This window comes from Myodes glareolus, chromosome 17 (genome assembly GCF_982192425.1).
Source record: "Myodes glareolus chromosome 17, mMyoGla1.1, whole genome shotgun sequence".
NCBI classification, from domain to species: Eukaryota; Metazoa; Chordata; class Mammalia; order Rodentia; family Cricetidae; genus Myodes; species Myodes glareolus.
The window spans coordinates 54,575,541-54,601,642 of record NC_142042.1 but is presented as its reverse complement, the minus strand read 5'-3'; the positions used below and the strand labels follow the sequence as shown (position 1 = coordinate 54,601,642).

The following is a 26,102-nucleotide window of genomic DNA, read 5'->3' as shown; positions in this document are numbered from 1 at the left end:
TTTTTTTTTAGTTCATTATCACAGTTCATTATTTCATTATTGGCTGGCCTAAGGGACCAATCTGTAACCAGAGAGTAAGAAAAAGGCATGAGATGGCTCAACTGGTAAAGACACTTGCTGCCAAGTTGGATAACTGAATTTAATCCCCAGAGCCCTCATAGTGGAAGACAGAACTAGCTCCTACAAGTTGTCTTCTGTCCTCCATGTACAACACACACCATGATGTGCAGATGTGCACACACACACACACATAAGTAAATGTTATTTTTTAATTTTTTTTAAAAAGAGATAAGCTCCAATATACAGTTGGAGATCAAATCATGCTCTTTTTTTTTCATTGTTAATTCATCAGTCTCTTGGTTTCTATCTTCTTCATGACTGACTGAGTTTCCAGGACCTACAGGGCCTGTCTCATAGTGAGCTCAAAGTTGTAAAAAGGAATAGATGTGTACCAGGCTTTTTCTTTTGGATCAACCAGCTCCCAAGTTATGGCACAGACACTTAATATTAGTTATCAATGGTCGGCCTTTTCTTATACTTGTTTCTTGCTAGCTCTTATAACTTAACCTGTTTCTCTTCGTCTACGTTTTGCCTCTGGGCTTTATACCTTTCTTTCCTTCTGTATGTTCTACTCCATGTAACCGGTTGGCTGGCCCCACGTGTCTCCCTCTCTTTCTCCCTTGTTCTCTTCTTCTGCTATCTCAAGCTTAGATTTCTCCTCCTAATTATTCTCTCTGCCTGTCAGCCCCTCCTATCCTCCTCCTGCCTAGCCATTGGCCATTCAGCCTTTTATTAGATGAATCAGGTGCCTTAGGCAAGCAAGGTGAAACAGCAACATATCTTACATAGATAAACAAGTAGGGCATAAACAAATGCTACATGCCTTAACACAGTTAAAGTAATATTCTGCGGCATAAAAAAAATGTAACACATCTTTGCCTAGTTAAAGTCCACAACATATATGCATGAATGGGAAAGAATGGTCACTGTGACAACCAGCTGAGCTGCCTCTAGCACCCTAGAAGCAACACTCAGTTAAGGAGTTCATGACCCAGCTCTTCCATCTGGAAGTCAAGGTCTATTTATACTAGTTTCATAGGAGAACAACTGAACACTAGCAGTTGGCAATTTGTTTATGCAATTGTCTCCATTTACATTTGTCTAAACTAATGAGCTATGTATATTTTATAAAGGAGACCATCTTTATTTCCCCGGCACTTACTACAGAAATTTATGTATAATCATCAATAAATGCTTGTTGAATCCACAACACATCTTCTGAAATATTTTCTTCTTCTTTAATCTTTCATTTTATTTATTATTCTTGTTGGAGTGTGAGTGTGTGCTTGCCACAGCATGAGCCCCATGTCAGAATTCATTCTCTTCTCTCATCATGAGGTCCAGAATCGAACTCAGGTCTTCAGGGTGCGTGAGAACCACTGTTACCTACTGAACCATCTCGTCAGCCTCTTCCTCTTCACTTCATCTTGTTCCTACTAAATTAAAATAATAAAGACTTTTCAGAATAATCAATGGTAATGTCAATGATGTTTCTACCTGTTGTTAACTACTTTGTCCAAATTTTCTTGGCCAAAAGCAGCTTGGGGAGGAAAGGATTTATTTGGCTTACATATCTCAATTCCAGTCCACATTGAGGAAGTTCAGGGCAGAGACTGAAAAGGGGCAAGAATCGGGAGGCAGGAACTGAAGCAGAGACCATTGAGGGGTACTGCTTACTGACTTGCTTTTTTATAAACCAGGACCATCTGCCCAGTGATGACACCATTCATTATGGTCTGGACCCTCTCACATCAATCATTAACAACAACAACAGCAAAAACAAAAATGCCACCATTTACTTGTCTACAGTCAAATCTAATGGAGGCATTTTCTCAACTGAGGTTCCCTCTTCCCAGATAACTCGCAAAAACCTAACTAGCAGTTAATAGTTTTTGAAATATTAATGGTTATTTTGTTTGATTTATGTTAGGTGGACGTTGCTGTTGTTATTGGGGGAAGTGGCTTTTGTAGTAGTAGAGATACAATCCAGGGCCTCAAACATACTAGGCAAGTGCTCTATCATCAAGTTATATCCCCACCCCCAAAAACTGTCTTAATTTTCAAAATGACTCAAAAGACTATGGCTTCTAAGTAACACAAGATGACATTTTAATGAAATTGATCTCGTGGTTTTTTTGCATATATATTCCAAACATATCAATAAAATCAGCATGAAGACTGGAACTATGACCTAAACTCAGATCCCCAGTATTCAATGAAGCCACCATGGTGGTACCTATAAGGGGAACTGTGGCCAGACAGTTTAGCCAATTCATGAGCGATGAGGCCAGTAAAAAACACTGTACCAAAAAATGAGGTAGAGCAAGCCGGATGGTCAGTGGGCAAAAGACTTTGTCTTGCAACCCTCACAACCTGGTTTGTGTTCCATGGACCTAGACAGGGATGGGAGAAAAGAACAGACTCCACAAATCTGACTTTTGACCACCTCACACACATGGTGGCACGCACGCACACACACACACACACACACACACTCACACTCACACACCACAGATCATGCATGCACAATAATAATAAAAAGAAAAGTGGAGAGTGTTAAAAGACACTCAAACACCCACTTCTGGCCTACACACACACACACACACACACACACACCTCTTCACAAAAGGGTTTTGGAGGTTTTTTGTTATGTGTATGAGTGTTTTGCCTGTGTGTACGTATGTGCACCACATACATGCCTGTTGACTGTAGAAGTTAGAAGAAGGCATCAAATCTCCAGGAACTGTAGTTACAGATGGTTGTGAGCCACCATGTTAGTGCTGGGAACTTAACCAGGGTCCTCTGCATTAGCAATATATGCTTTTAATCATGGAGTCATTGTTACAACCTCCACACACACATTAATGGAAAGAAAAGATTTTTAACCATCACTTGTCCTGGAACTTGTTCTGTAGACCAGGTTGACCTTGAACTCACAGAGATCCATCTGTCTCTGCCACCCGAGTGCTGGGATTAAAGGTGTGCACCAGCACGGCCTGGCTAGTAAATTTTCTAATGCAACTAAAGTACAGTTTTTCCATCTATAGAATTAGGAAAATGAATACTGCCTGAAACCTTTTTCAAAACAGCAGTCAGAAGTATACAAGCACTTAACAGAGCTATAGCAACAGTTCAGCTGTCAAAAACACTCGCTGCCCTGGCAGAGTCCTGGGGTCCACTTCCCAGTATCCACCTGGCATCTAACAGCCATCTGCGACTCCAATTCCAGGACTCCAGTTCCAGGGAATCCAACACGCTCTTCTGACCTCCACAGGTCCAGGCATGCAGGGGGTGCACACTCACATGCAGATGAAACACACATACAAAAAGAAAAAATAAAATAGAGATATAAGAGCACATATTAAGAGAACTCGCCTTAGAAACAAAAGCCGTGGATGAAATAACCAAATGAACTGCTTTTGTGTGAATTAAAGAGCTGAATAGTATCGGTGAGAATTTGGGATCCTGACATTTTACTTAGAAATCGCATCTTCGTTTTTAGACTGTGAGATATTTTGTATACTTTATAGAAAGCTGGTTAAATACTGCCATTTCATTGAGTTCCCTAGTCAATCGTGTGTTTGGCAGAATGGTGTAGAAATGCACGTGGTTTCTGGTTCAGGCAGCATTCTCTCTTTCCTTTTGTGTCTCTGTACAGCTGGGAGCTTTCCTTTGGGGGCACTGACAGCTTGCTTTGTGTGGTGGGCACGGCTGGATCCGCCTAGGCTCTGAATCTAAAGGGGAGTGCTCACATTTTGAATGCACTGTTTATAACGACCAGGCACTTTTATTTATTCTAATGCCAGAGTCTGAATGGGCGTTTCAAAATTATCTACAGAGACGAACACTTGCCTTGTCTGTTCCTTTTTTTTTTTTTTAATCGAATCAACGATCCTCTCTAGGAGCGCTTCTGGCTCCTGCCACAGTGGGTGAGAGGCACTCTGACAAGACGCAGGCATGCTGCTGATAGTTATTAAAAGCATTAAGGCATTAACCTTTAGCAACCTCATTTTTCACTTGGTGCACACATTTAAGTATTTTTATCAAGCTGAAGCTAAACACTAAGAATTCAAGTTAAAAAACGATCTGTTCTCTTTAGTCTAATAGAAAAACATGTGATAAAGAGCGAAGGCAGCGAAGGCCCCAGACAGCGAGGCAGGGTAAACAGTTGTCTCAGGGTCAATTAACATAAATCCATTCCCTTGTGACTGTGGAAACGAAAACGCCAGTAACGAACTGACTTAGAAAATCCGCAATTATTTAATCTTCAGAATTCAAGATTAAAGAATTGTGGACATCAAGAATTTCTTTGTTATCTATCGAATATGAACACTAGCTTAAAATTTCTCTTTTTTGTTTTTTTAAATTTTTCATATCACAATATTTAGAATAGAAAGATCCATTGAAAAATGTAACCTAGTAGAACATGCAGCTATTCATAGCATTTCTCAACAGTAGGCTCTTAACAACAGACATTAATGTCTAGCCCGAAGCCCTTCCCACTTGACAATAAACAAGGAATTTTATTGGTTACTAAAGGAATGCAAAGATAAATAAAACATAATTCATTTCAGGGTGAAAAGTAAAACATGTATACATATATACTACACAGGGTGGAGTGGGATATCAGCGTATAAACAAAGACTCATAAGGACCGAGGTAAAGAAATCATTGGTATTTCCCACAATAAATGTTTATAGCTGACATTATTCACTTTATCTTAGTATCAGATCTTTTGATTATTTTCATAAAAATTTCCCTACCTATTATTCTTATACAGTATGGCCCTACTTTCTCTATAGAATTTTAACTCTCTCCCTTCGGGTTGAAACACAGGCCTATGACTTAAGCTCAGTCGATCAACATCACCGCTCCCCCCAATCCTGTCCAGTGACAAAAGCTGTGCAAACTCTGTCCATCACACTAGATACAATTGCACATAAAGTTTGGGAGTGGGCACTGTGCATGTGCTTGAACACTGAGCATGAGAATGGTGGCTGGAAAGTCCTTACTGGACAAAATCTAAAAGAAGATTTTGAACGTTCCTTTGGGTCTCAGAAATTTTTGTTGTAAACTTGATCTTTCAGCTTTCCTAGCCATTGTGTAGGCAATACATAGCCTTGAAGTGAATGATCCTCCACTCCAACCATAGGTAGTTACTATCTATTAACAATGGGGGTTGGGTTTTCTTCTCCCGTAGTTCTACCTGTTGACCCAAGCCAAGCACCCTCTACCACACCTATTGGAGTCACGTGAATTACCTCCAAAGTAGACTCACCTCCAGAACTAAGGAGCTCTCGAATTCAAGCTACAGGCGTTTACTTAGAAGGCTCAGAGACGACAATCCATTCTTGGGCAATGTTAATTGAGTGTCTACTACTTTCCAGGCATACTGTAGGTGCTAGAGATCAACGGTAGTACAACTTCTGTTGTACTGCACTGTTTCTACTTTGGTGAAAATTGCTATCTCTTGTAGAAAATTAACCTCATAACCATCCCAGTAAAAAAAAATGTAATTATAAACGAAATAAGCATTCTTAAAAGCACAACTGATTTGGACCTTTGGGGACTCAGTCCGGTGCTCCAATGTGGGTCTCCGTCTGTATCGCCATCCAACGTCGGATGAAGGTTCCCTCTGATCTTGCCTTCCTTGCTCACGTTCTCTTTCCTTCTGCTTCTCGTTTGGACCTAGGGAGTTAAGTCCAGTGTTCCAATGTGGGTCTCCGTCTCCAACTCCATCCATCGCCAGATGAAGGATCTATGGTGATAAGCAAAATATTCATCGGTATGGTTATGGGCCAAGGCCAGTTCAGGCACCCTCTCCTCTGTCCAGAGAACAATCTGAGGATCTCTCCTTGGACCTGGGATCCCATTTATAATCAAGTCTCTAGTAAACCCTACACTGACTCCCTTAGTTGAGATATAGTCTTCCCTGATCCCCTATCTATCCTTCCTCCCTCCCCCGCTCCCAGTCCCCCGAGCATTCCCCATTCCTCCCCTGCTCCCTTCTCTCTAACCCTCTCCCCTTCCAGCAACCCTCCCACCACCACCACCACCCCCCCAAGCACCCGAGGTTACCTGGGACTCTTGTCTATTTCCAATCTCCAGGAGGAAAACTACCTGAATTTTCTTCAGGTTCACCCTCCTATCCAGCTTCTCTAGGATCACGAATAATAGGCTCAAAGACCTTTAATTATGGCTAGAATCCACATGAAAAAGGAAATCAGGACCGCGAGGGGTGCGATCACCCACTGATACAAGGGGACTGATCTAATGAGCGTTCATCAAGGCCAGTTGTCTGGGACTGAGCGAGAACGTAATCCAGCCAGATTCTCTGAATGAGGCCGGATTCTCTCAATGTGGCTGGCCCGGAGTCTTTCTGAAAAGCCATTGACAATGACACTGGGACTTGTTTCCTCTGCATATACTGGATTTTTGGGATCCAGTCTGTTTGGATGCTCACCTTCCTGGACCTGGAGGGAGGGGGGAGGAGCTTGAACTACCCACAGGGCGGGAGACCCTGACTGCTATTGGGGGATGGAGAGGGAGGAGGGGAGGGAGTGGGGGGAGTGGGAGGGTGTTGGGAGGAGGGGCGGAAATGGAGACTTTTGTATTTTAATAAACTTTGAGGAAAAAAAAAGAAAAAGAAAAAAAGCACAACTGATTACAATTTGCAATGAAGGAATTAATCGGAACTGAGGGTGTCAGGGTTTTGTTTCCTGGTACTGTAAAATACCCTGACAAGAGCAACACGGGGGAAGGTTTAGTTTAGCACACAGTTGGACCACAGCCCATTATAGCAGGGAAGTCAAAGCAGCAGGACCTTGGAAGCAGCTAGTCACATCCACAGTTAAGAGCAGAGAGACAAGTAACACACACACACTCTCTGGTCCTCAGTTCACTACCTTCTCTACTCTTCTTTTTTAATTTTTAAATTTGTGTGTTTGTGTATTTGGCTTGCATGCATGTCTGTATGTCTGTATATCCCCTGTGTACCTGGTGTCCATAGAGGCCAGAAGATGGCACTGGATCCCCTAGAACTAGAGTTACAGATGATTATACAGATGTGTACACTAGCAGTTGAACCCAGGTCCTCTGCAAGAGTGGCCCTTGCTCTTAACCTCTGAGTCTTCTTTTCAGCCCCTCCTCCCTCCACTCTTATACAGCTCAGGAGTCCCTGCCTAGGGAATGATGCTACCCACAGTGGGTGATTCTTCCCAACTCAATAAATACATTCAAAGATAATTCCTCACAGACATGTCTGTGGGTCAAACTGAACTAGGTCACCCTCCTTGGGACTCCCTGAATTTTTTTAGATTTTGTCAGTTGACAAAAGATGATCACAGTGGGGTTACAAAAGCTTTCTCTGATGAAAGATGCTTGAATTGAGGTTAAAAAAATGAGAATATTTGAGTTTTGCTTTAAATGGATCACAGTTATAAATAAAAGAATACATCAGGGTAGCATGCAGAAAAAAACGTATTACTTCCTGAAACTGTAAGACAAAGGAAAAAAATCTGCTGGGCATGGTGGCACACACACTTAATCCAAGCTTTCAGGAGGCAGAGGCAGGAGGATCTCTGTGAGTTTGAGGTCTACTGTTGTGAAATATTAGTTAAAGATGTATTACATCTGTTTATGCTGTGGAATATTTATTAACGATGTAAAGATGTGTTGCATTCTTTTATGTTGCATTTATTTAACTCTGAAACTGTGTTACTTCACTTAACTTTACTTGAAGCTGTGTTAAAACACCTGATTGATCTAATAAAAAGCAGAACATCTAATAACAAGGCAGGAGAAAGGACAGGTGGGGCTGGCAGGCACAGACAATAGATGGGAGGAAATCTGGGAAGAGATTGAGGAGCAAAAGAAGAAGAAGGAGAGGAGGACATCAGGGGCCAGCCACCCAGCTACACAGCAAGCCACAAAGTAAGAAGTTAAGAAAGATATATAGAAAGATAAAATTCCAGAAGCAAAAGGTAGACAGGATACCTTAAGAAAAGCTAGCTAGAAATAAGACAAGCTAAGGCCGAGCATCACAAGACTCCATCCACAGAGTGAGTTCCAGAACAGCCAGGGCTGCATGAAGGTGGGGACAACAGCCTCCTCTTCATATTTCAAAGAGAAATATTTTCAAAAGAGAGATGGAAAATATATTTGAAGAACTTAGAAAGCCAAGAGTCACAAAAAAAAAAAGATGATCTTAAGAGAACAGTGCATAGTAATCTCCAATCTGATACCAACCCTGGCTGTTTAACACATGCCTAAAACACTGAAAATAGTTAAAGAGTAGCCAGTAGTACTGTGAGGGTGATGACGAGGAGGATGATGATGAGGGTGATGATGATAAAAGATACTTTAGGGGATGGATGGATGTCTCAACTGTCAAGACCACTTGCTGCTGTTCCAGAGGACTTGAATTCAGTTCCTAGCACCCTATAGCAGCTCACAACTATCAGCAACTACAGTTCCAGGTGGATCTGACGCCCTCTTCTGGCTCTGATGGCACTGCATGCCTATGGCACACATACATGCATATAGACAAAACATTCATAGACAAAATTTAATCCTGAAAAAAAAGGGTGGTGGCACACGCCTTTAATCCCAGCATGCGAGAGGCAGAGGCAGGCAGATCTCTGTGAGTTCGAGGACAGCCTGGTCTACAGAGTGAGTTCCAGGACAGCCAAGGCTATACAGAGAAACTAACAATAATAGTAATAATGATAATAATAATAAATAACAACTTTAAAGGTACTTTGTTGCTTTGGGTACATACACTCAATTTAAGTTTTGATGCTACTTTTCTATTTTTTATTAATATTTACATTTATTTTCTTGCTGCGGGAAGGTTTAAAGCTAGTAACTATAGACTTTTTACCTGGATGCAGAAGCACATCCGGCCCCTTCTCTCGTCCCCCTCATTCCCGTTTGGCTCCTTCGGATTGTTTTGGATCTCATTTCCATCCGCCGTACAAGCAGAGAATCCTGGTTTGTAAGTTTTCCCCCTAAATCAATAACTGTCTCTCAATAATCTATCTCTCAGTTCTGAGCCAGTGTGAGATTTCTTTTAAACGCCCGATATCTTTATCATCATTTTATGTTCGAACACACGTTGGGGGACACAGATGCCGCAAAGTGAATGCTGATGTTGGAGGACAGTTTGCCAACGTTCTCTCCAGTCACATGGATCTCAGGATTGAATTCAGGTTGTCAAACTAAGGAGCAAGAGCCTTTACCCTCTGAGACCCTCACAAGCTCTGCTTTTATCCTATTTAATAAAAATGACACATAGTCAAACCCACCAGAAAATCCCTTCGTTACTTTTGCTTTTTAAGGGGTGGGAAGATATTAAAAAAAAAAATACCCAAAATGCTCACATTGTGTAGGAGTCACTTGACATTCCTTAACTTTTACTAAAAATACTGACAGGCTTGAAACCTTGCAGAAACATTGGCAACAGTCCAGAAGTGGAATTCAACTACACAGCTGCTGATGAGCCGCATGGGAATAGCAAACCTGAAGTCATAACCTTGCCAGTATGCCTCACATGTACATAAACTGCTCATAATTCCGTAAAGTGTATTTATTTATTTATTTATTTAATGAAAGAGAGGGAAGGAGGGAGAGAGAGAGTTCAAGTGGCTGCATGGAGGTCAAAGAAAAATTCCTGGGTGTGATTCTCTCCTACCAATTTATAGGATCCAGGATTCAAACTCAGGTCGTCAGTCTGTGTACAAGAACCTCTATCTGCTGAGCAATCTCACTCATCTTATTTTTTTTTATCATTTATTGATTCATAGGGGTTTTAGGACAAAGGACAATTTATGAGTGCATCCTGGCGATAGAACTCAGGCAAGTGCCTTTAAGTTAAGCCCGCTTGCTGGCCCCAAAAGGTTTTATAAAAGAATAAAGTAAGCAAACAAATTTATCCAATGCAATTTTCCAATTTATTAGAAGTTCAATTTGTTCTGTTCATGGAAATTGTTGCTTATATTGGGTTTTGTTTTGTTGTAGTAGTTTTATATTGTTTTTCTTTTGAGATAAGGTTTCTCTTTGTAGCTTTGGCTGTCATGGAACTCACTCTGTAAACCAGGCTGGCCTCGAACTCACAGAGATCTGCCTGCTTCTGCCTCCGGAGTGCTGGGATTAAATGTGTGCACCATCATCACCCACCTGTCTGTTTATAGTGTATACTGAATTAAAAATTTAGCATATCTCTCTGGCTTTGTCCCCACTTACTCCCACAAGTCCCCTGCCTTCTGCACTCATATTTACGGCCATCCCAATACAAAAAAAAAAAAAACTAGTAAAAGATGATCTGGAGTCCATACTGTTTTTTTCTTCTATCCACTAGAGAGTGACAGTTCTTGGGTGTGTTCTACTAGATAAGGGAGCTGCCACCTCAGCTGTGTGTCATTATATCCCTAGGTCTCACATTCCTGAGTCCAATGCCACCTGGGAAGTGTACTCTTCAGGAGTTTTGCATACAGTCTCAGAGCTCTACAATAATAAATCTAATCTAATCTTAAGGCATTTACAGCATCCCAAAACATAGCTTCGACTTGAGACCCACACACACACACGTGTGTGTGTGTGTGTGCGTGTGCGAGTGCGCACGTGCTGCACACATGCCAAATCCTTGAAACAAGGCAAAGAGTCCAACAGGTACAACCAAAATAAATAGAAATATATAAGAAACAAATCAACTAGCCTGACCACAAGTTTGATATTATCATACATTGCAGTTGGCATCAAGGAAAGTCTCTTATTCCTCACCTTCAGACCTATACTGTTGGCAAACTGAAAACCTGTCCCTAGACAGGCGATGGTAGTGCACACCTTTAAAGCAGATCTCTGTGAGTTCGAGGCCAGTCTGGTTTTCCGAGTGAGTTCCAGACAGGCTCTAAAGCTACAGAGAAATCCTGTCTCGAAAAGCCAAAAACCAAAACAACAACAACAAAAAACACCTGTCCCCATCTCAGCCCTTTCAAATGTCCTAATCTATGCTTTTATGCCTTCATTAAGGTTTTTTAGGCTACTTGCATGACCATCAAGTGTTCCCCCAACTTCTCCAGTACCGAGGGGATCTTTATCCCTTAATATCCAGCTCACATGATCTAAGCCCTCATTCAGTACTTCAAGGGAGCTGTCCACCCCGCAAGTATTTCTAAGAACCTTGGGAAATGCTCCCTACAAAATATATACAAATATATCCTATTCTTTGTTACAAAGCTATTCGAGACTATTGCTTCTTAAAAGTTCTCTTCCTTCTGTATGAAAATGATTCATGAACTCATTTTCCCAGAGGCAACCTCTTCACACAAGTGTAAAAATTTTGCAGTAGGCACCCTCCCAAATCTCAAAGTATAGCTAACATCACATTTGTAAATTTCACTGCTGAACTCCAGATAACATGGGGGGCGGGGACAAAACATTACTATTATTCTATTGTCCTAGAACTTCTGCCTGTACTTTTTATCCAAGAGTTCCCGACCAGTCACAGTGCTATAGAAGGACAGATTCCTTCCTCAAGTCAAGAGATTTCTCCGCACTGCATTAAGCAATGCTTTCCCATTTGTGTGTGCGTGTGTGAGAGACTGTGCCTATTAGAATACATAAGTGCGTTGTGTATGTGGAGGTCAGAGGGCAACCTCGGGGGCCAGTACTCAGTCACTGTTCACCTTTTAAAGGAAGGGGAAGAGGGGGAGGGAATAAGAGACCAAAGCGGGGGAGGAGAGTAAGAAGGGAAAGGGCGATGGGAAGAGGAAGAACAGAGGAAGGAAGGGAGGCGGAAGTGAGAGCTTCAGTGTATTTTATCACTTTGTTGGAGGTGTTCGTTTCATCAACTTGTTGAAATCCCACGGCTAAACAACAAACCACATCAATCAAAACCAGAAGAAAAGGAGAACTAAGACCGGAACAGCTGTAACATCGTGAAGAGCCAGGATGTGGCATCGAGCCGACCTCTGCTACTCCACCCAAGAGAGGCTGTCGCGAGTCCACGTCTGCGCAGGCGCCGACCGTGCTGCCGAGGCGCCGAGTGTGCCCGGAAGTGACGCGAGTCGTGCTGGTAGCAAGCTAGGGAAGGGTTGAGCGAATCGCTGAGGCTAGCGGGCCCAGCGGCTGTCCTCGGCCACTATGAGCTGCACGATCGAGAAAATCATGACAGACGCCAAGACGCTGCTGGAGCGTCTGCGCGAGCACGATGCGGCGGCCGAGTCCCTGGTGGACCAATCGGCCGCGCTGCACCGGCGGGTGGCGGCGATGCGGGAGGCGGGCGCCGTGCTACCCGAGCAGGTCGGGCCGGGCCGCGCCCTGGGGTGGGCGCGTCGGGGAGCGGGAGGGTGGGGTCGCCGTCTGATTTATCCTGGTCCCGAGGGCAGGGCGGGCGTGAGAGCTTCCTGTGTGATGGGTGGGACTGCTGCCGCCTCAGCAGCACCTGCCTGTGTTTGCAAAGGCTTAATCTGTCTGTCTGTCCAGTATCAAGAGGATGCACCCGACGTGAAGGACATGTCTAAATATAAACCTCACATTCTGCTGTCTCAAGAGAATACCCAGATTAGAGACTTACAACAGGAAAACAGAGGTTAGTCGGGCCTCTGTGTGTGCGTTTGTGTAGGATTTTTTTTCGTGTCTATTAATACTTTGGACGTTCTTACACAAGGGCCAGAACAGTTCACAAGCGTGCATATCTCATATCTATATCTAGGGTCAGCGCTTAAGAGGGTCATCTGATAACAGTAAAATCTGTTCGACTGTTCTTCTTTAAGTCTTCTGATGACTTTGCAAGAGTTATTTAGTAGAGTTGAGTTGTTAGATGTCTGGGGGCGGAGTAAGTACCAGATGAAGGCTCATATAACTAAAGTTCAGAGTCTTAAAATGTAATATTTCAATATTAATTAGAGTGAACACTAAAGTTAAGATTGGGGTTTTGGGGGGGTTGGTGTTTTGTTTTGTTTTATGTTCCTGTGCAAGACAGAAAACTAGAACTTTGTCTCCAAAATATACATTCTTAGGGTTGGTAATGACAACAGTATGGCAGTTGTCTTACGGAGACCTTTTTACATCTCCCACCCCACTATATTCCCCTGTCATCATTTTGAAGTCGACAATCCAAGTATTTACACAACGCAATTAAGAAACAGCTTCACAGGTGCCAGCAAGATGGCCCAGCAGGTCATGGCCCCAGCCAGGAGGCCTGAAGAGCCAGGCCTGAGGCCCATGTGGTGTCAGGAGAGAATTGGCTCCTGGAGGTTGTTCTCTGACTTCACATCTACACTGTGGTTGGTGTTCGCACTCAAATCAACAAAATGGGATCATTTTTATAATGGGCTTATTTTGCTTCTGAATCTTAAGCAAGTAAATTAAAAACCTGAATTCAAATCCGTGTTTTGTGATTACGTATCCCATGTTACTGCTACAAAACTCTACCGCCTAGAGCGTTTTTTCAGATGACGTCACTCGCTTCGGTGGGTTTGCATATTGATCCCCAACTTTGGAGTCACAGGATCCTGTGGAGTCTCAGAAAGCCCCAGCTATTAGGAGGTTTGCCTTGAGACCTGCTATAGATGTCATTGCCCAGATGTTTGCTTTTTTTGTTAGAGCTGTGGGTTTCCTTGGAGGAACACCAGGACGCTTTGGAACTCATCATGAGCAAGTACCGGAAACAGATGTTGCAGTTAATGGTGGCTAAAAAAGCAGTGGATACCGAACCAGTTCTGAGAGCTCACCAGTCTCACTCTGCAGTAAGAAAACGCTGATAAATGAATTCCGAATAAAACAAACTGAAACCTTGAGGTGGTTGTTTTGTTTGCAGAAAAGCATGTTCCTCTTTCGTGGGTTTCATAGTCACTCTGTCTGCCAGAGGCTTTGTGAAGATAGGAATGAAAGGGGATCGGGGCTTCACATCCGTCTGAGCGGCATCACCTCCCCACCGCGATCTTTTTCAGCCTGAGACAGGACAAGTTAGAGTTCTAGGCCAACCTGGGCTACATAGCAGGCTAGAGAGCAAGCATGATGACAGCTAGCGTTAAAGGCATTCAGTGAATAGTTGGCTGGTTGTTACCTGTATATCCTACTAAGCCCTAAGTTTTGTAGTTATGGGGGCACGAGTTCAGTTTCATCCATATCTTCCACATAGCCAGTGCTCACTAACTTCATTAAATTACTCACAATACGTTACTAGGGGCGTGGAGGATCTTGTTTGTTTTATGACCGTTCCTATATTTTAATCACTTACTATTTAATTTGGAAACCCGGTAGCTATTTTTCAGTTTGTAGGGTGCTTCCTTGTTACGTATTTGCATGTGTTATGCATCCTAATCTACAGTTCTGACATCGGAAGCTGCTATTTACTATAGTGGAAGAGGCCGTGTGTCTCACCTTCCATTCCATGGGATGCATTTTACTGACTTACAAGTTTTAGGAAACTGGGATGTTTTAAATAGTTGAATGTTTTTAATCTCTAAATATTTGCGTTATTGTCTGTTGTTTTGTTTTTGTTTTTCTTGTGGCTAGGCCCCATTTACTACAGGCTGGCATTTTAACTCCTAATGCTCCCTCCTCAGCCTCCCAAGGTCTAGGATGACAGATGCGTGCCACGACTCCTGGCACATGGATATCAACTGCTCTTTTGAAAAATGGAAATTATTTGACATACCACGGATTAATATTATGACTCAAAGTATAGCGTAATTGAAGTGTAACTTCTACAACAGCTACTAAACGAACTCCTCCCAGTTTATTTCTGCAAGGTTTTTAATAGACTTAAAATTCATAATGCACATGCTTTTTGTGATCTTCATAACTAAAACCTATTTTTCTTCTCATCTTGTTTCCACAGGAAATTGAAAGTCAGATTGATCGGATCTGTGAAATGGGGGAGGTGATGAGGAAAGCAGTCCAGGTGGATGATGACCAGTTTTGTAAGGTTCAGGAGAAACTAGCGCAACTAGAGGTAAGATGGCTGCTGCTTTAAGTTCACCCTTTTCCTCTTTTACTTATTTTGTTAATTCACCATTTTTTACACAGTTCTTATAGATCTCACAATATGTCATCGCTATACTATCACTACAGTGTATTAATATTTTCCTTTTTACAAGAAATGTCTCAAGTCAGGCAGTTGTGGCGCACGCCTTTAATCCCAGCACTCAGGATGCAGAGGCAGGCAGAGCTTTGTGAGTTCGAGGCCAGCCTGGTCTACAAGGGCTAGTTCCAGGACAGGATCCAAAGCTACACAGAGAAAACCCTGTCTTGAAAAAAAAAAAAAAACAAAACAAAAAGAATGTCTCAAAAAAGAGGAAGGGAACTCTCAGAATGTGGCCTGGACTGGCCTAAAATGCAAAATTTTCCTGCATCAATCTCCTGTATTGCCTCAGTAGTATTATACTAGCAATAATACTAACAGTGTTGTTGTTCTTTGTGTCCTGATGATTTAAAATTGTAATTTCTCCTTTATACCCCTTCCTGGAAAATGAAAAAGTGGAGTTAACAATCAGTGAAAGTGTCAGTTGTGGGATTTGGGACAGAGCTCAGTCGGTAAAACCTTCAGGTTTGACTGCTTATTTCAAGTGCTGTTGTGGGACCTTTAAGAAATTCCAAATAGAAAAAGAGAAGGTCCCTGTCCAAACCTAGTGAAGGAAGAACATAGTAGGAATGGTATGTAAATGTTACAGGAAAGATTCGGAAGACTGAGGCTGAAGAGATAGCTCAGCAGTCAAGAGCACTTACTGCTCTTGCTGAGGACCCAGTTCCCAGCAGTCACGTGGTGGTTCGCAACCATCCGAAACGCCAGTTCCAGGGATCTGATGCCCTCTTCTAACACTCAGTTGGTGCACATACATAGGTGCGAGCAAAACACACATACACGTAAGTAAACCTGACTCCAGAGTCCTGAGAGAAGCAGTTTATATGATGGAGGGTTTGTTGATTATGCTCTTCAACCCTTTGGTGAAACTAGAAACGTTGTAGTTTGTCAGTTTGTCCTGCAAAGAGCTGGTCATGATGGCACACACCTGTAATTCTAGCACTTAGGAGACAGAAACAGAAGGATTAGGAGTTCCAAGTCAGCCTCCATGACATCAGACCCTATCTCAAAATAGAAGAGAATTTTCTACAGAGATGGTAAAGATGGAGTGTAAGGTGGCCTATCTAGATAGAAATTAAAGGAAGTGATAGGTGTCAAATACCAAAAGTACTAGCTGAATTATGAAGTTAGGAGCACTTGTTGCTCTTACAGAGGCCCTGGGTTCAATTCCAAGCACCCACGTGGTGACTCACAATTTATGTAACCCTAGACCCAGGGTATCCAGTGTCCTCTTCTGACTTTCTAGGATATTCACATGGTACACAGACATACATGCAGGCAAACACACACACACACACACACACACACACACACACACACACACACACATATAAATTTAAAAAGAAAAAAAATGTTTTTGGTCTTTCAAGACAGGGTTTCTCAGTATAGCCTTGGCTGTCCTGAAACTCACTCTGTAGACCAGACTGGCCTCAAAATCCCAGAGGTCTACCTCCCAAGTACTGGGATTAAAGGCATGCACCGCCAGTACCCAGAAAAAAAAAAGTTGTAATTGTTTAAGATCTAGGTGTGGTGGTGCATGCCTCTAATCTCAGTACTCAGGAGGCAGAGACAAGCAGATATCTGTGAGTTTAAGGCCAGCCCGATCTACATATCAAATTCTAGGCCAGCAAAGTCCGTTTAGTGAGACTCTGTCTCAAAAATATTTTTTGATCATTTAAAACTTTAAAAATATTTTTCTTCTTTCTGGCCCTAAATAATATGTTCTGATACAGTTTAGCTTTTAAAATACAGAAACTATCTTTTTTCCCCAGCTTGAAAATAAGGAACTTCGAGAATTATTGTCCATCAGCAGTGAGCCTCTTCAGGTCGGAAAGGAAAGTTTTGTGGATCCTGCTTCTCAGCCCGTCAAATAACGGAACTTCTGAACGCAGGCTGCCGATGTCCGTCCAGGAGAGACGTGACGGCCTCTCCACAGGACGTGTCCCTTCAGGAGTCCTGCCAGAGACTTGACATAGTGTTGATTAGAGGTTTGAGATGGAAGTCCAAAATTGCCACTTGCTAGTCATTGTCCACAGAACAGTTTGGGGTGTGTTAGTGAACACAGAGGCGTCTCGCCCTTCCTTTGTCAGAGACTACATTTAGTTTTGACTCTGGGACCTGAATTTATATAAACTGTTGTTTTCAGTTCATGTTTGTTTTCACATCTCTGAAATCTGAACATTTTATTATAAGCCAGTGATTTTATTTTTATGTAGGATTATACAATTGACTTCTAAGAATTTTTAAGAGATCGAACTTTTTAAAAGTACATGTTTGGCATAAACCTGATTTTATTTTCTTTTTCCACTTGCAAAAGTGACATGACCCACAGAAGCGGACCGGCGGCCCTCTGAGTTAAACCACTCATCTGTGGAGCTTGGATTCTCTCCGGTGCTAGGAGTTGGCACCTCGTGGTCGGGTGCTAGGAGTTGGCACCTCGTGGTCGGGTGTCTTTACTCTTAATTTGAGAGAATCTATTCCTAATCCCTGGGAAATATACTTGAAATCAAGTCGTCTGGGTTTGGGTTGTTTCTCCTCCCCAGGATCACACAGTCCTTCAGAGAGTGCTGAGGAACCTGGACCTGCCCCGTCAAGTGCGGTCCCACATGAGCACTTGATTTAAATGCCAAAAGTAGCTTTTATTTATTTGATCAAGTAGTCAGTTTCCTATTTTGTTTGACTAAGGAATCTTCAGCTTAGGTAGTTTGCCGACTATGAAGAACATATCATAGTTTACAGGCACTGTGCCCACTGTTGAATTGATATGGCTGTGGCGGTGAAGAACAGCTCTGTTTGGCTGGCTCACACTGGCGGGAGTGGTCTGCTGTCTTAGATGTGTTTGGTTTTTACATGGAAGCACTTTTATCACCGAAAGAAAGTTACTACATTCCTGGTGCCACGCAGGCAGTTGAGAACAGCACTGAAATCCGGCTGCATGGAGGCTCTGCTAGCTCCCTTGTCGGCCTTCTCCTGTCCTGGTTTGCTCAAATTTATACATAATTTCTTTTACGCTAATTATTTGCCCAAAGTGGCTGAAAAAAATCTTAACCCTGTCAATATTTGCCACAACTCAGCCCCATACCACATGAGAAAGGTGGTATTAAAAAAGATCTAGTGTTTTCTATGTCATAAAGCTTCTTTTGTATCCAGAATGTTTTGAGTCCATCTGAGGACTTAGAGCTGTGGACAGCTCCAGCTGTTGGCCTTTCTGTACCCCTAAGTGCCCGAAGTGTACTCCACAGCCCATCAGAAGCAGGTGTCCTCTACGCGGGACAGCTGTCAATCAGGTTCCATGGAAAAGGGTAGTGTTAGGCAGAGTCTGTTTCAGCAGTGTATCTGCCTTATGTTTCCTCTGTACATCTTAGCCACCAGAAGAATCCCTTCCTTTTAGTCCTGGGAATGTACTGAGCTTTCAGTGCCCTGCGTCATACAAATCCTGCCTGGTGTTAATGCTGTGAAGGTAATATTGAGCTAGTATATTGAATGGAGAAGGAATGCTCTTCACTGTGTGTGAAGATGTTAATGTCCCTTGCAGTGGATGGAAGAATTTAGTGTGTGAAATTATCTTTGCTAATAAACAACTCTTTGGGGGAAGATTTGCTAATTTTACTGAGTAATGAGTCTAACTGAGAAGTGTAGAGGGCGAGGGCAGTGGTGGCGCACGCCTTTAATCCCAGCACTTGGGAAGCAGAGGCAGGTGGATTTCTGTGAGTTCAAGGCCTCCTGGTCTACAAGGTCCAGGCTCCAAAGTCACAGAGAAACCGTATCTTGAAAAACCAAAACAAAATCTCAGCACTCGGGAGGCAGGCGGATCTCTGTGAGTTTGAGGCCAGCCTGGTCTACAAGAATTAGTTCCAAGACAGCCAGAGCTGTTACACAGAGAAACCCTATCTCAAAAAAAAGAAAAAAGAAAAGAAAAGAAAAGATAAAACAAACAAAAAAGAAGTAGAGGGACCAGGCAGTTGTACCACATCTTTAATCCCAGCACTCAGGAGGCAAGCAGGAGGATCTCTGAGTTCAAGGCCTGTCTGGGCTACAAAAGGAGTGTAGAGGGGTCTTTTTCACATATATAACAACCTTGTCATAGATTTCATAAGCAGTTTGCAGTTAGCACAATATATTCTCAGTATAACCCAGCAAATAACATATTAGTAAGGTATTCATTGCAGAAGTACCATATGCATAATTTATCACTGAAATCTAGTTCCATGTTGTTCACTCACCCACTGAAACAGAATGGAATTTAATAATCATCCCAGAAGGTGACAATACTAGTTGAAGAATATGTCTGTTAGAGCCAGTGAGATGACTCGGCAGGTACCGGTGCTGGCCACGAGGCCTGATGGCCTGAGTTCAGTCCCCAGAACCCGTGGTGGAGGGGAAAACACGCCTGCAAGTTATCCTCTGACCTCCCCCACGAGCAACAAACAAATTAAGTTCCTGGTCAAGGCCTCGACTTCACTGGGAGTCACACGAGTTGGGGGAAACAGACCAAGACTTTGAAAAGCATGGCAAAGGGAGTCGAGCAAGTATGCATGGAGGGTTGGAGATGTCCCAGGCTGGTGTGCCTGCCTGCCATTACCAGAGCACTGGCCTTGTCACTCGGCACCAGCGAAACTAGGCTTGGTGGCATAATGCTTCTAATCCCAGAACTAGAGGCAAAGGCAGGAAAATCAGGAATCCACAGTCATTCTTTGCTACATAGCAAGTTCAAAACCAGCCTGGGCTACGAGAGACTCTCAAAATACAAAACAAAATGTGGTGCATATAGTTATGATAAATCTGATATAAGTATGTGTAGGACACAGGAAGGACTGTTTAAACTTGAGAATCCTAGCAGTTGACAGAGGGGTGGCTAGGAGGAGACCTAGGAAACAGCTGCAGAAGGGAAGTCTAGATAGTTCTGCAATGATTATACCTTCTGCTGAGAGCTGTCCTGCATCAGATACTGACACAGAATCTCCATTTCAGCTCTACAGTTCCTCACACACTAGAAGGTTCTTATTTGTCCAAAGTAGAGCCAAGGTTCACACCCAGGCACTCTTCAGTGCATTTCTTAAGCACCACGTTAAGGTGCCTTTAAATGCCAAATATTTTGTGGAGCTCATGGATTTTGATCTGTTCTTATTAAACAAGGGCAACAGAAACACCATAGCCTGTGTATTGGGAAATACCATGAATTCAACTTAGTTGAATCAACAAATAGGAATGTATTGTTGTTTGTTGCGTGTTTCCTAGAATGCTGTGCTTATCGATGTTCCTACTATGGAGGGAAATGGGTGCATTTCTCTACAGGGTGCCATCTTACCATGGTGTGTTGTGTGATATTTCACTCTTTTGCCTTTTTGAGGGGCCCACCACCCAACTCCCAAATAAATCACACACGGAGGCTTATTCTTAGTTATGAATGCCTGGCCTTAGGTTGGCTTGTTTCTTGTCAGCTTTTCTTAACTGAAATTATTCTGACTACCTTTTGCTTCTGGGTTTTTATCTTTCTCTATGTTTGTATACCTTTCTTTACTTCTTTTTCCGTGGCTTGCTATATAGCTGGGTAGCTGGCCCCCGATGTCCTCCTCTCTTTGTTCTCTTGCTCCTCGTTCTCCTTCCTCTCAGATTTCTCCTTCTGTGTACAGTCTACTCTCATTTATTCTCTCTGCCTGCCAGCCTCACCTATCCTTGCTCCTGCCTAACTCTTGGTCGTTCATCTCTTTATTGGGACCATCAGGTGTTTTAGGCAGGCACAGTAACACGGCTTCACAGAGTTAAACAAATGCAGCGTAAACAAAAGTCACACACCTGAAAGTAATAATCCCCAACAATGGTGTCTTCCCAGATTATCTGATAAAACAGGTTTTTTTTTTTCCCTGATAGACTCCCGAGTTTTTACTGATAAAAATAATAATTAGATAAATGGTTCACCTGGCATTAGATCACATGGCACCCCCACCTCCACCACAGACACTGCTTGGGTGGCTTTTCCCACCCTTCCTCGAAGTGAGGGAGTAGCGAGTTTCTCCCACTGCAGGCTTTCTGCAGCAGTCTCGGGCTGCCACAGCCACCTGCTGCCAGCCACACCTGTTCACACGACTCGGGCTCCTATTGCTGCCACCACTGCACTCCTTCCGCCAACAGCTACAGCTAGCAGCTGCAGGTGCCCTCAGTCTGCACAGAAGCAGCCCATTGCGACCCACGCACCCAAACTAGCCGGGCTGACTGGTCACCTCCACCCCTGCCCCCCTGCACAGCTCTGCCATTGATAGAGTCACTGCTGTGGACAGACTAAAAAGTCATCAGCTCTGGTGAGGCACCTGGGAATTCCTAAGGAAAGAATTAGGTTTTAATTTAAAACAAAAGCCAAAACAAAAACTTTCCCACATTAAGAAAGGAAAATAGCACTCTGGAAGCAGAGGCAGGCGAATCTCTGTGAGTTTGAGGCCAGCCTGGTCTACAAGAGCTAGTTCTAGGACAGAGAAATACTATCTCGGAAAAAAAAAAAACAGAGAGAATGGAAATATTACAATGTATGGAGTTAGGACTCTGTATGGTTCCACAATAAATGCTTTAAAATTGAAAATAAATTAAATGAATTCCGACATATCTAGAATTGACATAATGTCGATTATAATTATTACCAGTTTAGTAATTCATGTTTTATCATTTAAAAAGTGGTCTGATATCCATGGAAAATATAAAAAATTGACTAATAAGATACAAGCCTTAGAAAAAACATACCAATGAAACAAACAAAAAATTTGCCAGGTGTGGTGGCATATGCCTTTAATCCCAGCACTCGGGAGGCAGAGGCAGGCAAATCTTTGTGAGTTCGAGGCCAGCCTGGTCTACAAAGCAAACTCCAGGACAGCTAGGGCTGTTACACAGAGAAACCATGTCTTGAAAAAAAAATTTACACACAGATAGAGCAATTTAGATCAGAACCTACCGCAGCACATCATGTTGAAACTACAGAGGAGTGGCCCAAGGTAATTAGAAAAGCAACTTTAGTTTATCAGTTACCATACAAGAACTACCACCAGTTATGGCCATTATGGCAATACCCATATCAATTTTCCAATATATATCTCTAGTAACGAAACAGTATTTTGCATATTATAACATAAAGCATATTACAGGTATACCATACAATTCTACAGGACAAGTTATAGAAAGATTTAACTGCATTTTAAAAGATATGTTTAATAAACAAAAGGGGTAATAAAGACCCTCCTGATAGATTACACAAAGCTTTATTAACTTTAATTTTTTTAAATGCTAATGAGAAAGGAACGACAGCTGTGGAGAGACATTGAATGGAAAAAAAATCTGCTGAATTAAATATGCATGCATACTTTAAAGATATGTTGACCTCAGAATGAAAACCAGGATATGTGTTACCTTGGGGAAGAGGTTTTGCTTTTGTTTCCACAGGAGAAAAAAAAATCTATGGATACCATTAAAATTGATAAAGATTAGGTATAAACAGGAAAGACCTCTTTATTAGAAGAGATTATAGTTCATCCAACAGCATGACCATTCAATCTAAAATAATTTATAAGACTAGCAAATGAGCCTGGTGGTGGTGGCACACGCCTTTAATCCCAGCATGGGGGTGGGGGTGCAAAGGCAGGTGGACCTCTGTGAGTTCAAGGCCAGCCTGGTCTACAAGAGCTAGTTCCAGGCCAGGCTCTAAAACTACAGCAAAAGCCTGTCTCTGGAAAAAAAAAAAAAACTAGCAAATGTCTTTTATTTGATCAGATATAACTTGACAAAAATGGAAACTTCCCAAAGTTAGGGTTGGGACAGGGCTTTGTTTTTGTCTTTCCAGGAGAATGAAGGCATTCACCTAAGGAATCTGAAGCGCACTGGACAAATGAGACATCTGAAGAAAAAGGACAATTCATTCAGAGAAAATGTCCCAAGAAAAAGAGTAAATTGGCTTATTGCTGTATCACACTTCCAACAGGATAAAATGTGGGAGCATTCCCACTGAGCTACACGGCCTGGCTCTGGAGTGCTAGCACATAGCCCTAATCCACCTTCTGTTTTACAGACACTTTTTTATTTCTCTTCGTGCCCTATGAAAATCTTGAGAGTTTCCCAAGGATACAAAGCATATGCAAAACTTAGATAGAGGGAAACTCAGAAACCTCCCCATTTCCCCCCTTATCGAGAATTTGCACTTGAAATTGTCTCTTTGGAAGCTTAATGGATTGTTTTAAGGATATGGAAATGAACTTATTTAAATATAAATATAAAGAACAATAAGAATGCACTGGGCTAGCCAGGCAGTGATGGTGCACACCTTTAATCCCAGCATTTGGGAGGCAAAGGCAAGTGAATATCTGTGAGTTCAAAACCAGCCTGGTATACAGAGTGAGTCCCAAGACAGGCTCCAAAGCTACACAGAAAAACCTTATCTCAAAAAAATACCAAAACAAACAAAAAAATCCATTGGGCAAAGAAAAAGCAGTTTTTTGTTGTTGTTGTTTTGTTTTTTATAGACAAGGTTTCTCTGTGTAACAGGCCTATCTGTCCTGGAACTAGCTCTCATAGACCAGGTTGGCCTCAAATTCACAGAGAGCTGCCTGCCTCTGCCTCCTGAGTGCTGGGATTTAAAGCATATGCTACCACTGCCTGACACTAAATTAATTCTTAAAGTGTCTCTGAGTCTTCCTTCCATGAACCCAGGTAAACTCAACACTCATGCTGAGAAAATTAAATTTAATAAATCTTCCCATATATTTGTTTCTGCTGTTCTCTACAGACATATAAGACAAATGGTCTTCTTATAGTCCCAATTCAATTAAAATTTAAAGATGGCTTTGAAACTGTAGTGTGACTCTCTTTCTCTAAAGCCAAGCATGCTTGTTAAAGAAAAAAATCTAAAACCTCTAATGTCTCATGTCAGAAGAGTCACCTGATAGAGGACAGAAGAAAAATCAAAATTAAAGGACTATTTTCTTGCCTCTAATCTCATAATCCTTTGGTTTTATTTTGACTCTTTAAAATTTTCCTTCAGGTTCCCTCAAAATTTATAAGATTATGCTTGTTTAAACTTTCTGCCATATTAATGGTCATATCAAGTACTAATTCTAGAAATAGGCTTCATCTTGCTTCCTGTTTGTGATTCCGGGCTTGAATCTAAAGCAGGTAACTAGGAATTAAGTTTATGTACACCAGATGTACATAACAAACTGTAGCCCTTTAGCCTCTCCAGGATCTGTTGCATACGACACTTAAATGTTTGTTTTCTGCAGTGGACCATTACTATGTCTAACAGCAACCTTTGACGTCTCCAGAAGGATGATGGGGCCCCAGAACTTTAAACAGAGACTGCACTTTCTTTTCCCAGACATCCAGACCCAAATAATCACACAAAAACTTTATTAATTACAACATTGTTTGACCAATAGCTCAGGCGTATTTCTAGCTAGCTCTTACATTTTTATTAGTCTATATTTGGCCATGTGGCCATGGCATTACCTCATTTACTACATATCTTGTTTCCTCCTCCATAGTTGACTGGCATCTCCTTGACTCCATCTATTCTCTACATATATCTCTGTTCAGATTTCCCATCTGGCTTTACTCTGCTAATCTATTGGTCATACAGCCTTTTTCATCAACCAATAAAAGCAACACATATACAGAAAGACATCCCTTATCACAGAGCAATGATTCCACCTGGATTGTGGTAATGCCACTAAGCTGACAAACCACGCAAGAACAGCTTTGGACTACAGACTGCTCAAATAACACGAAAACAATTAGCTAAGATGGTCCAGCCTCATAGACTATTCCAGCCAGGACTTCAGATAAGCCCTGCATGTTCCCATCACACCAAGACTGGACAACAGCTAACTCTCCCAGAATTTGATCATTATTTCAGTTTTTCGGGTTTCCTAAAGATGCCATCATCCCAGACAACAGGAACTAATTTTAAGAACACAACACCCACATTCCCAAGAGGTAGGGTGGGTGGTTTTTGGTTGTTCCATGGATTATGGATGATTATCATCATTTAGAGAGTATTGTTTGCAAGTTGCTATTGATCATAGTCAGGGACAAAACTGTGCAAAGGAGGTTAGATTCAGGAAATTTGTTCTGAAAAGAAAAAGAGGGTATAGGGATAATAGGATAAAAGATCAGGTTATTGAATCTACTTTCAAACTAAAAAAGCAACTACTAGTCTTAAATATTTTGCATCATATGGATTTTTGCATATTGATACAAATTTAAGGTTATTATTGTTATAATGTGTATATATTTCTACTCTTAAGGTATTTTGTTACACTGTATAAGTGTTTCTGCTCTTGTTTAAGGTATTGTGCCATGCAGCTCACTTAACAATGTAATGTAAATGAACTAGTCCTTGAAAGTTTCATTACAAACTATTTAGGATAATAAAGTAATACAGGTTAGTAGTTAGTCTCCTGTAACAATCAGACTCGTAGTCACATGTTTTCAAGGTCAAATAGATATATTTTAGATAGGTAGTCTTCAAACACAGATATCTAGAGAATACAGAATTTAAAATGTTTTAATAGCAAAAGACTTTTCTTGACAATGAGACACATCTGTTCCTGGCAGCACCGATATACTTCAAAAAAGGATGATGGGCATCAAAGAACCTCCATATGGAGTTTGCTTTCTTTATGACGAAAGCTAGCCATTTGGGCAAGAAACTACCCTTGCCTCCACTGCTCACAGTATGCTGTCCAAACTGGACCAGCAGGACACAGAGAAAAATGACTGCTGAACTTTGTCAAGGCAAGGTGGTCCTTTAAAAATTCCTGCTTCACAGAAAAATCTGTCAGATATTCTAGGCCTGTAGACCAAAGATGGATGCCCCAACTTTGCAAGGAAACTTGGGCGACTGTCCAGGCAGCCAGCTTTTTCTGCTGTTTCTTTTAGTTTTGGATGTTGCTTGTTCTGCATTTCCTTTTTACTAAGGTAA

The 26,102-nt window shown here is 42.0% G+C and overlaps 1 protein-coding gene across 1 annotated transcript; it reads left to right on the top strand.

Annotated features, from left to right (window-relative positions):
• Positions 1-12,114: 12,114 nt before the first annotated feature.
• Positions 12,115-18,742, top strand: Sike1 (suppressor of IKBKE 1). The gene is made up of 5 exons (XM_085677904.2): positions 12,115-12,360; positions 12,544-12,649; positions 13,666-13,808; positions 14,906-15,019; positions 16,921-18,742. The coding sequence occupies exons 1-5, from the start codon at positions 12,202-12,204 to the stop codon at positions 17,020-17,022; spliced, it is 624 nt and encodes a 207-aa protein (XP_085534030.1). The 5' UTR covers positions 12,115-12,201; the 3' UTR covers positions 17,023-18,742.
• The last annotated feature ends 7,360 nt before the right edge of the window (positions 18,743-26,102 follow it).